The sequence below is a fragment of the Leptonychotes weddellii genome, chromosome 4 (genome assembly GCF_054177405.1).
Source record: "Leptonychotes weddellii isolate Sample4059 chromosome 4, ASM5417740v2, whole genome shotgun sequence".
NCBI lineage: Eukaryota > Metazoa > Chordata > Mammalia > Carnivora > Phocidae > Leptonychotes > Leptonychotes weddellii.
Window position 1 is genome coordinate 141,187,522 of NC_138372.1, and position 13,831 is coordinate 141,201,352.

At 44.3% G+C, this 13,831-nt stretch overlaps 1 protein-coding gene across 2 annotated transcripts in view; it reads right to left on the reverse strand.

Moving 5' to 3' along the window:
* The window catches only part of DPYS (dihydropyrimidinase), a 72,905-nt gene extending 64,698 nt beyond the window's left edge, over window positions 1-8,207 (reverse strand). The window contains exon 1 of one of the 2 annotated variants that reach the window (XM_081816388.1): window positions 7,837-8,197. In XM_081816388.1, coding sequence (XP_081672514.1) covers window positions 7,837-8,100 — 264 coding nt within the window. In that variant the 5' untranslated portion in view covers window positions 8,101-8,197. Of the gene's footprint in view, window positions 1-7,836 lie in introns of both variants that reach the window. The other variant, XM_081816389.1, reaches the window with a different exon arrangement.
* Window positions 8,208-13,831: the final 5,624 nt, after the last annotated feature.

The following is a 13,831-nucleotide window of genomic DNA, read 5'->3' on the forward strand; positions in this document are numbered from 1 at the left end:
TCGGCAGGGAGTCTGCTTCTCCCTCTCCCACTCCCCGTTTGTGTTCCCTCTCTCGTTGTGTCTTTCTCTGTCAAATAAATAAAATCTTTAAAAAAAAAAAAAAAAGAAAAAAGAAAAGTAGTCAGGAATTTTCTGGTCGGCACCAATGAGGTAATCTGTCACATGGGCCCTCTCCATCCCCCAAAGTAAGAGGAGGTAATCTGCATGATAAGACACCATGCCCCACCCCCCCAGGAAACTGACCATTCATGAAACAATCCTTTTCTCTTCTTTTGCTAGTAACTTCCTGCCCCACTCTCCTTCCTATAAGAACCTTCCATTTTGTAAACTCTTTGTAGCTTCTTTCTATTTGCCAGATGGGATGCTGCCTGATTTTTGAATCGCTTAATAAAGACAATTAGATCTTCAAATTTACTCAGTTGAATTTTTGTTCTTTAACAGGAGAAAGGAAGGGAGGGATCAATGAATTTCCCCCAATAGCTATGAGATGGAATAATTTTGATGGTTCACTTTCCAATAGCAAAATGAGAAAGCAGTGTAAGTTGCATGTTAATGTGACATTTCATTTCTTAAAAATATTGCTAGCCCTGGCCATGTAATTTCCTGTTTCCTTCCAGGAAAATGTTAATGTGGAATGTATACTCTAAGCACCTATGAAAGCTAAACCCTCAGTTTTGTCCAAAGCCTATCACCTAGTCAGTGTTAACCAGGATTGTTAATACAACAGATTGGAATCCATATTTGCCTCAAATGATTTTTTGTTTGTTTTTTTTCAAAGATTACACTTTGTCTTACTTTAAACTAACTTTTAAGGTCTTTGTTTTTATGTGTGAACAGATTCTCAGGGTTCATGACCACCATGATAACAGCTTCTCTGTTAGATGCAATAAAACATAACTGAAGAATTGAAGAGTCCTCCCTCAATTTGTTACTTGACATGTGATAGGAAGCACACAAAGTGGAAGTGAGCAGTAGACTCTGGGTAGTTGCTCACTTCTCAGCTAAATAATTTGCTCAGAAACATAGCTTGTGATGCCATTAGGACAGGGGACCTTGCAAAGGGGAAAATGCCAGACCTTAAGTTTTCACTCAAAAATAGTCACAATCATCAAAGTTAAGCCCACAAGTCCAAAAGGCTACTGTATATAATTCATTATTAAGGCCAACATAAATTAGAGCCCCATGTAGCTCTAGTCTGTCTTTGGTAACAAAGACCACCATGGTTTTCATCTCTATGAGCCCAAACACAATGCCTGCCACTTAGTGGGTTACCAAAAATATTGGTTGACTGAAATAATAGCACCTAACCATCGACTTGAAAAATCCTTAGTTTCGGATCATTCCGTATTGGATGGCAGTGACAAGGTCCACAGTGTGCCACTGTAGCATAGAAATCATTTTGAGCTGAAGGTATTTAAGAATAGGGGTGTGTGGGGCGCCTGGGTGGCTCAGTTGGTTAAGCGACTGCCTTCGGCTCAGGTCATGATCCTGGAGTCCCGGGATCGAGTCCCGCATCGGGCTCCCTACTTAACGGGGAGCCTGCTTCTCCCTCTGACCCTCCCGACCCTCCCCCCTCTCATGCTCTCTCTCTCTCAGTCTCTCTCTCTCAAATAAATAAAATCTTTAAAAAAAAAAAAAAGAATAGGTGTGTGTGTGTGTGTGTGAGAACTCCCTTATCTGCCTAAAAGCAAAGCCGCCCAAAAGAATTCAACTGTAATAAATCCCCTTCTAGGAAGTTTCACCACCAGGGAAGATTGACTCTTAACACCTGAGACTAGAAACCTGTACCAGGCCTCAAGAGACCTTGTCACAAACTCTCATGTCTCCCACCTCTTCTCTTAAGAGCTCATGTCTTTCCTAAAAGTCATTTGTTTTCCCATAGTGCCCTTTCTACTCCCCCTCTTCTCTTATTAAGAAGTCATTTATTTTCCCATACGTGCCCTTCTATCCCTTCCTTTACCCTGTTAAGGTGGCATATAAACCCCAAATTTTAATTGCCTCTTGAGTCACATTTTTCGGTGAACTCGCAGGTGTGTGAAATTTAAAGACCTGTCCTTTCTCTTGTTAATCTGTCTTTTGTTAATTAATTTGCATGCCTCAGTAACTAAACCTAAGAGGTTATAGGAAAACTTTTTTCTTCCGGACAGTAGCATCATGAAAACCTTGATTTCTACACTACCTTTGTTGGACATTAAAAACACCTGGTCCAGGCAAATGAGGGCGGAAACAAGCAGTGGAACTGAAAAGCATAGAGAACTCAAGTATGCAAACTGAAAGAAGACATCCTAGATTCTGTAAAGTTCAGTGAAAGAATCCCTAACATACAACATCCTCAGTAGGGCCCTATTTAACATCAAGTTGTTTCAAATTAATCTTGGAGATTTTTTTTTTCTTCCTCTGATTAGTGCAAAGATTAACTCTGTAATCAGTAAAGAGCTACTCAAGGAAATCATAGAATTATAAACTCTTAGAGCTGCAACAGGCAAACTATTAGCACAACGAGGACGTTCAAAGCTCAGCTTCACCAGCAATGAAAGAAATGCTTGTTTAAAAACATTAAGAAATTCTACGTTTTTCCAATTAAATTGGCATTGATTTTTTTTAAGGCAGTAGCTACAATTAGCTAGGATTCAGTGAAATGAGGATTATAATATATTGCTCATGGGAGCACAAACTGAAGAGCGACTGAATATATGTATTAAACTCCTTTAAGACCAATCCAATACGCTTTGGTCCAGTCATTTCATTCTGAGGGGTGATTTCTAAGTCAATTATCAAGAATCCGTGTGATGCTTTCTGTTCCAACATTGTTACACAAGCAAAAAAACCCCCTGGAAACCACCAAAATGTCCAGCACTGAGAAGATGGGAGGGGCGCTATTAACAGTTGGTGAAACAGGATGAAAAATGGGTGGTGCATTGGAAAGAAAGGATGAATTTGGTTTGGAACACGCTGAGTTCAAAGTGCTTGTGGAACATCCAGGTTCCTCAGACAGGCAGAAATAGAAGCCTGACGCACAGAGACACCAAGACTAGAGAGAAAGCCCTGAGACTCAGCCCTGCGAGGATAAAAGGGCCATGGAAATCATGTTCTCCAGTGATAGTCAAGGTCCCAGACAAATGTCTGATGAACACGGCTGTCTCTGAAGAGTATGCCAAATTTAGTAGAAAATGTTTATATGGGGGCGCCTGGGTGGCTCAGTCGTTAAGTACCTGCCTTCAGCTCAGGTCATGGTCCCAGGATTCTGGGATCGAGCCCAGCATCGGGCTCCCTGCTCTGCGGGAAGCCTGCTTCTCCCTCTCCCACTCCCCCTGCTTGTGTTCCCTCTCTCGCTGTCTCTCTCTCTCTGTCAAATAAATAAATAAAATCTTTTTAAAAAATGTTTATATGCCCCCCAAAAGAAAAGCGTGAAAATACAGGAAGCAAAATGTTAAAATTATAGGTGATTTAAATATTATTTTCTTTACACTCAACTGTATTTTCTTTTTTTTTTTAACGGAAACTAATATATATTGAGCAATTATAATGCTCCAGCATTTTCCTATAGGTCTGGATAAGGAATAATATATATTGTCTCCGTTACTTCCAACATTTTTTTTTTTAAATGAAGTTGCTCTTCTAACCGATGCATCATTATAGAGACAAGATAATGTTAACAACCCTGAGAGAAGTGACTTGCCCAAGGTCACACAGTCAGCCCACACAGCCTCTGAAGCCCAGCCCACTCCGGCAAGCAACAGAAAGAGGGATTTGGCTGGCGACCAAGTTTTCTGAAGCACAGTTCTCCTACAAGGTGAAGAAACTCTATAAATACACCACAAATGCATGCTTAATCACATACCTTCCAATGCCTTATTATAAGTAATCATCTTGATGGCACTTTACCAAAAAGTTCCAGAGCAAAGTATAATTTCCTTTCTTGATAATTTTGAAGACTTTTTGTCCTACACAAAAAAAAGTGTGCTGCGTGTTTTCCCAATTAAAAAAAAAAAAAGATCCTTCCGCCAGCTACTGATCCTGCCAGATTTTTAATGTGAGTCTACCTACTCCAAGCTGCATATATTCTGAATATTAATAAATATATATTTGAAAACTAGCCGAGCTTTTGTAATTTACTCTCTTATCACAGGATGTAGTAAAAGCAAAGTCATAATTTCTTCAACTTTAATTCACAATTTCCATTTGAATAAAAAATCCCATTGTTTTTGCTCATGGATATTGAATTATTGGAAGACGACTGTACTTCTAGTATAGACCAACAAGATGAAATATGATTTCTTTAAAGCAGAACATTATTTCTATTAGTTACATCAGATAGAAAGCTTTTACCTGTAATTAAGTAAATCAATTATAGGCTTTAACCCAACCTCTGCCATAAATTAGATTTACAGAATATATAACCTTTGGTTGACCTATATTTCATTTTTTAAACTGGGCCACATCACAATCTGGTGATCAATAAATAGAATACCACAAACACTATCCTTTCTATGTGTCAGATGTTATAAATGATCAGCCTGGGGCATGCAGAAAGCAAACGTTTAGAGCCCATCTCCTGAAAGCATCATGTATCATTTTTCCTCTATAGCTTTCTGTATGCGACGTACCCATTTCTGTATCCTTAGAGATGATGTGGCCATCAATGCAGTACAAATGCCTCACAAACCTAATGCCTGAGATGTGTATTTATTTTAATAACCTTAACTGCCTCTAGCTTTGGGAAGGTGAAGGGCTACTGTATTTCTTACGGATGACTCTGCTGGATTTTGCAACTCACCCAGCGTTCTCATACCATCACCTGTCACTCGGACAAATCTAAACATCACACGTTTTCCCAATAGTTTCAGAAAGGAAGAGAGCCTAGTAGGTAAGAGCTCTAGCAATGGCAGGCTGTAAGGAATTTGAAGAGCCACTTGGTCACTTACTGGTGTGTGACCTTAGGCAAGCGACTTAAATTTCAGTTTGTTCAACTGCAAAAAGAGATAAGGCCCCCTGAGAGTGTTGGCAGATGAACAGCTTAGCACAGTGTCTAGCACCCAGTGAGTGCTGGATAAAATAAATGGTACTTTAACCTTATTAATAAGATGTTTTCAAGTGTAATATACAGCACAATCAGCATCTACAAAAGACTTCTTTGTTTCTATTTCCGGGAACTAGAAACTCTACCAACATTGCCTTGGGAATTATTGCGAAGACTATAAAAGAGGACAAGATGACTCCATAACGCTCTCCTTTCAGAACTCAGGCCAATACTTGAATGCTCATGTTCATCTATATTTACCCATCTAGATCCTTCTCATGGAGTCTCCTCTGTTTCTGGGTGCCGGAGAGGTTATCTCCTGGGATCCAACCAGTATTGAAGTAGACTTTTGTAACTTAGTGTCTTTGTGAGTAGTTTAATGTTCAACATGAATTTAGCTTCTGCTAAATCGTTGACCTTAACATCTCGGACTATATTGTTTAATTAAGACCATTCTATTTAATTAAGATCCTAAGCTCATGAGTCGACAACCTTTAAGTATGGAACTACCTAGAGAATCAGCTGGTGGATAAGTTCTTTCAAATGCTGATGACTATAATACTAGGATATGCTTCAAAGACCTGCCTTCTCACTATAGAATTGTAAATCTCTCCATGCTAGGCATCCCTGACTGGCCAGAGAACAATAGATAGAAGACTAAGAACCAACTTTCAGGGCCTTGGGGCATGCACAGATAATCTTGAGAAAGGGAAGGAATGTTCCTCCTCCAGAGCATTCCAACCCCACTTCCTGGCTGCATCTGTAGAACCCTGATAAGAAAAAGGGAGATGCTGAGGGGAAATGATGCTAGTGGGCCTGGCAACTGATGGCCAGAAGGAATAGCTTTGCACCTGGTACACGGAGGTGTCAACGGAGTGTCCCGCCACCAGCAAAGCATTTGTTTTTTAAAGATTTTATTTATTTATTTGAGACAGAGAGAAAGAGAGAGAGAGAGAGCACATGAGAGGGGGGAGGGTCAGAGGGAGAAGCAGACTCCCCGCCGAGCAGGGAGCCCGATGCGGGACTCGATCCCGGGACTCCAGGATCATGACCTGAGCCGAAGGCAGACGCTTAACCATCTGAGCCACCCAGGCGCCCTCAGCAAAGCATTTTGTTAATGACGAGCCTGTGATAACAGGAAGTGTGTCTACTGTAACTGAAAACAACAGGTTACAAAATTTTATATACAGGTGTACACACACACTCATACATACATGCATAATATGGTCTCAATTATGTAAAATAAAGCATATTAGAAAGCATAAAAGAAATACATCCAAACAGTTGTCATGGAGTTAAGAGATTATGGGTAATATTTTTTTTTCCAATTTTGTACCATCATGTATTGCTTTTATATCTGAAAATTTTATTTAAAATGTAAAAACTAAGTTCATTAAATTTTAAGAAATTTTACTTTTTAACAAAACGGCAAAATGAATATTCAATGTTCACAACAGATAATGATATGTCCTACAAAAAGACTTTGACCACTGCCCTGATGGTGAAGGTTAATAATTAGTAACTAGGAGTAAGCTTTCCAAATCTTGATGTGAGCAGCAAGCCCCAGACCCTTCTCTCTGGGTCAAATGGTTCTTTTTTCTATTAAACATTCTACTCAATCATAGATGACTGAGAAATGTGGAGGGGTGTGTGTGAAGAAAATAAAACTATTTGAGAGAAGTTAGTAAGGTAAATGAACTATCCTCCAAACTGCTCTGAAAGCCTGCACAACTAAGTAACCTGATCTGTTTCACACACAAGGGTTTAGGCCTTAAGCATATCAATACTTTCATTCTGGAAAGAACCATTTTTCTCCTGGCAGCCCCAAAACGCAAGCCTCAAGAAGGGTGAGGGCTGGGCTTAGCAGAAGTGCTGAGCGGGGTTTTAACTGTATGTAGCTGTAAGGCCGCCCAGTTCAACTCCAGATCTTGTTTTCAGGAGCTTCGGAGAAACGTTTAAGGTTCTTTTCAAGGACCACAATCTCTAGGCCTTTGTGTCTAGAGAAACCCAAGCCTCTCTCACCTGCGTTTGGTGATCTCAAACTCCTGCACCATCAGCCAGGCTGCCTCGGCTCAAGCAGCAAGAATCAGATCCCTATTTGACGTCCCCAGGGCAAGCCGGTTAAGAAGAGATGGGGCCAGGTTGCCTTGGGGCCAGTGTGAGTGCTGGGAGACCATTCTGGAATATTTCTCTTCTAAATTCTTGTCAGGGCTGTGTCTTTTCTACCCGGGGGCTGGGGGCGTGGGGGTGGGCTGGCGGCAAAGATTGTGGACGTGGTGGGCTTCCAGCCCGCCCAGACTTACACCACGACCCAGCGCACGCTGTGAACTTGAAGTCAGGGCACTAACTACTGGGTGAATGGATTTTTCATCTGGTTTTGGCTGGGGATGGAACATAGGGAGAAAATGGCTGGGAGTGCCCCCAAACGAAAAGATTCTACAGATATTATGAAAGACGTGTGGACTTCCACAGAATACCAATGACGGTGGGAAGGGGAGTGTGGGGGTATAGAGTGCAGAGAAACGAGGGTGAGGGGACAGGTTGCCTTACACTTGTCAAATTACCCAGAGGGAGGGAGGAGTGGAGGGCGTCTGGCTCGGCCAGAGCTGGGCTGGTGGCCGCGAGAAGGGGCGCCTAGAAGAAGGGCGCGCGCAGGGAAAGGCAAGCCCGGCTCCCCAGCCGTCGGTCGCTGCGGCCGGGCTCGCTCCGCAGCCCCCCCGCCTCCCCCCCCCCGGCCCCTCCGCGCGGCGGCAGCGGCGGGAGGCCCCGGAGCTCGGCGGGGCGCCCGGGGCTGGAGGGCGCGGCGGCGCGGGTACCTTGGTGCCCTGGTGGAAGTCGTCCACGGACCGCGCGCCCATGAAGGGGAACTGCATGTGCGTGTGCGTGTCGATGCCGCCGGGCAGCACGAGCTTGCCGGCGGCATCGAGGACCCGCAGGCCGGCGGGCGCGCCCCCGGGCGGCAGCAGGTCGCGCCCGAGCGCCCGCACCACGCCGTCCTCCACCAGCACGTCGGCCACCTGCGAGAGGTCGTCGTTGACCACGCGTCCCCCGCGGATCAGGAGCCGCGACGGCGCCGCCATGGTGCGGGGGGTGGGGACGGGGGCTGCTCCTTCACGGTCCCCGAGGACGGCCGGCACCCTCGGCTCCGGCTCCGAAGCGCGGGCGAGCGCGGGCGAGCGCGGAGCCCCGGCGCCCGGGCCGGTTTCTCGACTGGCCGCGAGGGCGGACTCCACCCCGGGAGGGCTGGGCTCTCGCTGGCAGGCTGGGACAGACCGGCCCCGCGCCGCTCCCACCCCGGGGTCCCGTCGCGCCGAGCCTAGGAGTCCGAGTCCTCCGACGGGAGAGTCTTGCAGTTTTACACGTCTGTTTTCCTTTATAAGAAAAGGCACTTTGGGGGAAAGAAATCCACCTGTATCCCTACCCTTGAAGATGAACTGTCTGTCCCAAGACACACACACACACACACACACACACACAGAGCAACACCTGCAGCAACAATGATAATACCCACGCCAGAAAGAACCACTTGATCTGGATTTCCTTGTAAAAATATTCTTTGTATGAGGAGTGAATCATCATCACACAATCCGAGTAATTGGCAGACACAGAGTGAAAGTTCAGAGTGAAGTATTTAATCTATTTGAAAGTAAAGCGGTTTGATATCAACTATTCTCCAGATTTTAATGATGCAATACAGACCAGCAAGGTTTTCATGGAAAATAGCTGGTAATGTAACTCTAAAGATCTAGGCTTTTCCTCAGGTTTTTCACAAAACTGGCTTAGGGATCTTCAGTTAAATCTTTCACCGTCTTGAGTCCTCAGTTTTCTCATACATAAGACTGTGATAATACTTGTTCTCCCCTTCCAGACTTGCTTTGAGAAGCAGATATGGTGATGGATGTGAATGCACCTTAATAAAATGGGAAATACCATATAAACTTATTTAACAAATACTGGCTTTGTAAGGACTGACCATTGGGGCTGGATGGGGGTGTGTTAGACGGGTAAGCGATAAAGATAAATGACATTCTTGTCCTCAAGGAGCCAAGAGCCAATGGTGACACACATAGACATTCAATATATGACGAATATATAAAACAGAAAATTCTACCTTTGAGAGAGGATAAAGATAAGAGTTTAGAGGAAAGGGAGAGTGGATTTTGTCTTGAAGAAAATCAGATATAGAAGACGGTCACATGCAGCCTCAGGGATGGCATTTTCAATAATGGAATGCAGGGTATGGCCAAATTTCCTCAGCTCTCAGATTGCACATGCGTCAAAATGATTAAAAATTAGAAAGCCTCAATTATTTCAAGTTCCGGATTTGGCCGTCAAGCCAGGAACAAGAAATCCAAGAAGGTTATACGATTGTTATGGAAAGGGTGTGGTGTAAAGGTGAAAGGAATAATTTTAAATGTAATGAAACTCCTACAAACTATTCAAATAGCATACCACCTCAGGTAAATAAGATGAGATGTCAGGGCGGTTGCGACATCCTTTCTGAAACTGTCCAGGTGAATGATTTCAAAAGTTTCTTTATTTTAGATGCTTTATATCATGAAATGCCCTGCAACACAACACAAAACAGACTTCCCACATTTCATGAACTCAAACTTTTATCAGAAAAGGGGTTTGTAGAATATCACTAGAACAGGAGGATGTGGTTCATTGAGATTCACTGAGAGCAACACAAGAGAGAGTGGGCAAGTTTAAGGAGAAGCATTAATCCGCAGGAAGAGTTATTCCCCCTTCTGGTGGGACATCAGTGTCCCACACCAGCTCACTGGGCAGGAGGAGCCTGGGCAAACATGCTCCTTGGACGAAGCGTGTCCTCAGAATAGCCCCGCCCCTCTTGGCTTCGGCCTGTTCGCCTGCCTCCTTACCCACATGTCTACAGTGAACAAGGATTTGGGAGACAGAGACTCGATGTTGGTGGGAAGCAAGACTGCCATTTTGCATTCCTCCTGCTGGGGAAGAGTCTAGTTGATTGACTCACAGAACAAAGTGTGTCTGAGAGCACTCCTCAGAGGACGAACTGACACTCAAAGATTTATAAAGATTGATGCTTAATCACAGAACAGCCCTGATGGATGGTTTAAAGGGGCAGCAAGGTAGAGGAGAAAATCGTGACCTCCCTCACTGAGTGCCTTGCGTTTAGCGGGAAACAAATCCACCAGGCCCAGTGATATTTAAGTCCTCAGCAAGCCTGGTGTCCAGGAGTTTGCTTTCCGTATTCTCCTAACCTGTCCCGCTCCTCTTCTAGGACCCAGGGGTCCTCAGAGGGTTTCAAGCAATTGTTCATGGGCAGAAGGAAAGGATGGTGAGGGTGTGCAGGCAACACCTCAGAAAGAGAGAACAGGACAGAACCGGGTGTCTCCAGACAGCATGCCCCAGCTGGGGTCTGCAGGAAGCCCCAGTTCCCTGTCCCACCCTGGGATCCAAGTCCCTGGCAGGGTAATGAGGTTATATTTGAATCAGTGATCGAAGAGGGGAGTAGGCAGCATGGACAGGTCAAAATAGAACAAAATCAAATGAGGAATTGGAATTAGGAGTCTAATCCTGGCTCTGATGCCAACTTCTGGTGTGAGTTTGGTTGAGTCATTTACTCTCAGGGCCTCTGTCTCTTCAACTGAAAAATATGGAGTTAAGTTAATAGGACCTACCCTCCGTGCTTTTAGAGTTTTATGATTCTATGAACAGGGACAGAAGCTCATCCAGAGAGTGCGCTGCATAGCCCTAGAGTTCAACTCTTCTCGGGTCAAGGTGGGTGACTTGGAGACCGAGTAGGACTTGGCTTTGAGATTCAGGACTATTTTATTTCTGGTCCCTCCACTGAAGCAGAGGGGCTCTGCTTGGGAAGGGTGCCACATACAGAGTGTATAACCCGCAGTCATCAGGGGACGATGCTTGGTGGGACTGATCTTGGAGTCTGTGTGCTGATGAGCAGGGATGACATTTTTTCACTGTTCAGCAAGGACATGCATGGCAGGTGGGAATGGTCCCCTGACTCTGGAGGGCCAGAGAGAGAGAGAGAGAGCTGGTCATCGTACAGCTCCAGAGGGCACTCTTCCCTGAAGCACCAGTTCTGGGTAGAGGGAGATAGCTGTCCTGAATAACAATACCAGCATCCGTAGCTAAGAGTTATCAGGCACTCAGGTCAAGTTGGGACTGGGCCAAATACTTGACGTACCTTATTTTACTTCACTCACTCCCACAAGAACTCTTTGAACCGAATGCTATTTTTCCCTTTAATAGATGACGCTTTTGAGGTCGAATGGTTTGCCCAAGGTCACATAGCAATAAATACTGGAGGTAAGCCATTCTGGAACCTGTAATCTACCCATTATGTGACTCCAGATTCCAAAGCCAGGTTCAGCTCCTGGCTGCCCTGGGGCCTCAGGTGACGTGAGTGGATAAATGAGGATCCAGGAGTGAAATCCTACGTCCCTGACACTGACTTCAGACCTCTAGCGCCCATATTGGGCTGTGGCAAAGCTGCTCATAGTCACCTAAACTGTGATGCTTCTATGGTGGAGCCATTCTGTGTTCTTGCTCAGGTAACCAAGGTCATGAGTGGTAAAATAAGTAAATAAGTAAATAAAATTATAAAGTGGACTTTTTGGTAACAAATTAACAAATCTCGTGGGACCAGATCCAACACACCCACGCTGACCTGCCTTGGGGGAAAACTTTCGGACATGTGATCATGTGAGTCCAAGAAACTCAAGGAAAATACCTTTTTTTATTTTTAAAATGGGGAGCCCAATGCAGGGCTTGACCTCACAACCCTGAGATCAAGACCTGAGTTCACAACCTGAGCCGAAATCAAGAGTCAGACGCTTCACCGACTGAGCCACCCAGGTGTCCTTCAAGGAAAATACTTTCTAAACGTTCTTATCTCCTATACAGTTTGGTCCTACATGGTTTTTATTTGTTTGCTTGTTTTTTGTTTGTTAAAATATTCTGAGGCGAAGCTGCCAGGTGTAGGCACGCCCTAGAAAAGCGGGCTCTAGCAGTGTGTCTTCGTTTCCTGCAGCTGCTTTAACAAAGCACCACAAACACGGCAGCTTGAAAGAACACAGATTTAGTCTTTTTTGGTCATGGAGCCAGGTCAGTTTCTACCGGACTGTAGTCAAACTATGGGCAGTGCTGTTCCTTCTGGGGCCTCCGAGGGGAGAATCTGCTTCCTAGCCTCCTCCAGCTTTTGGAGGGGGGCGGTATTCCTTGACTGTGGCCCCATCACTCCCATCTTTGCCTCCGTGATTACAGTTGCCTTCTCTTCCGTGTCAGATCTTCCTTAACCTCTCTCTTGTAAAGACACTGTGATTATAGTCGGGGCCCACCTATGTAACCCAGGATAATCTCCCCATTTCAAAATCCTCAACTTCATATCTGCAAAGCCCCTTTTGCCCTATAAGGCAACATCCACAGTTTCCAGGGTCTAGAAAGATATCCGGGTATCTTTGGGGCCCCTCATTCAGCCTGTGATAGTGCCTGTCATTGTTTCCCTTAAACAAAAAGACACTTGCCTTCTCAAGTGGTGGCCCCGGCACACTGGGCTATGCTCGGAGCTTTTGTCTGCCCATCTGCCGGCAGCACTAACCTGTCCTTCCAAAAACTCTCCTGCTCCGGTAACTCACTCAGAATGTGCCACAGTTTCCAAGTTATTTTGGTTGTTTTTAGCAAAACTTATTCCAGCAATATAATAATACTTAGGGAAATAGTGAAAGCGCTCCATGGATTACAAAGAGTATAAGAAAAAAAAACGAACGAACGAACGAATGAATAAATCAGCTTGTACTTTGAAGCCCCGCTGATCTGGATTTGAGTTCTGGCTTATCACCTATCATCTGTGGATTCTTGGCTAAGTTTCTTAACCATTTTAAGCAAGAGCAAATCATTTTAAAAATACTATTTGGGGGGCGCCTGGGTGGCTCAGTTGGTTAAGCGACTGCCTTCGGCTCAGGTCATGATCCTGGAGTCCCGGGATCGAGTCCCGCATCGGGCTCCCTGCTGTCAGCAGGGAGTCTGCTTCTCCCTCTGACCCTCCCCCCTCTCATGTACTCGCTCTCTCTCATTCTCTCTCTCTCAAATAAATAAATAAAATCTTTTAAAATAAAAAAAAAATACTATTTGGACTTTTGTTGCATAGACCAAAATAGGGTTTGAATATTGTATTTTATATTTTAAAAAAATTTTAATGAAAACATTGTAAAATACAGAGAATAAAATTCATCTCATTTGGGCATATAGTACTATGAATTTTCATGCAATCTTTTTTCATGTAGGTACCACCACAATCAAGATAGAGAGTATTTCCATCATCCCCAAAAGTTTCCTTGTGCCCCTTTACAGCCAGTCTTCTCTGCCCCTAGCCCTGGCCCATGGCAACCACTATCTCTTTTCTGTCTTTTGAATTTCGTTGACTTTTGATTTGAATACAAAGTGAGCCGCAGAGTATCTGCAGAAGAGTTTACCTATTTCTATTCTAAAAGTCATCTTCACGCGGTATACATATACAATGGAATATCATTACTCAGCCATCAAAAAAAAAAAAAAAGAAATCCTGCCATTTGCAATGATGTGAATGGAGCTAAAGTGTATTATGCTAAGTGAAATAAGTCAGAGAAAGACAAATACCATGAGATTTCACTCATATGTGGAATTTAAGTAATAAAACCAGATCAACATAGGGGAAGGAAGAAAAGAAAAAAAAGAGAGAGGGAAACAAGCCATAAGAGACTCTTGACGATAGAGAACACACTGAGGGTGGCTGGAGGGGAGGTGGGCGGGGATGGGCTAAATGGGTGA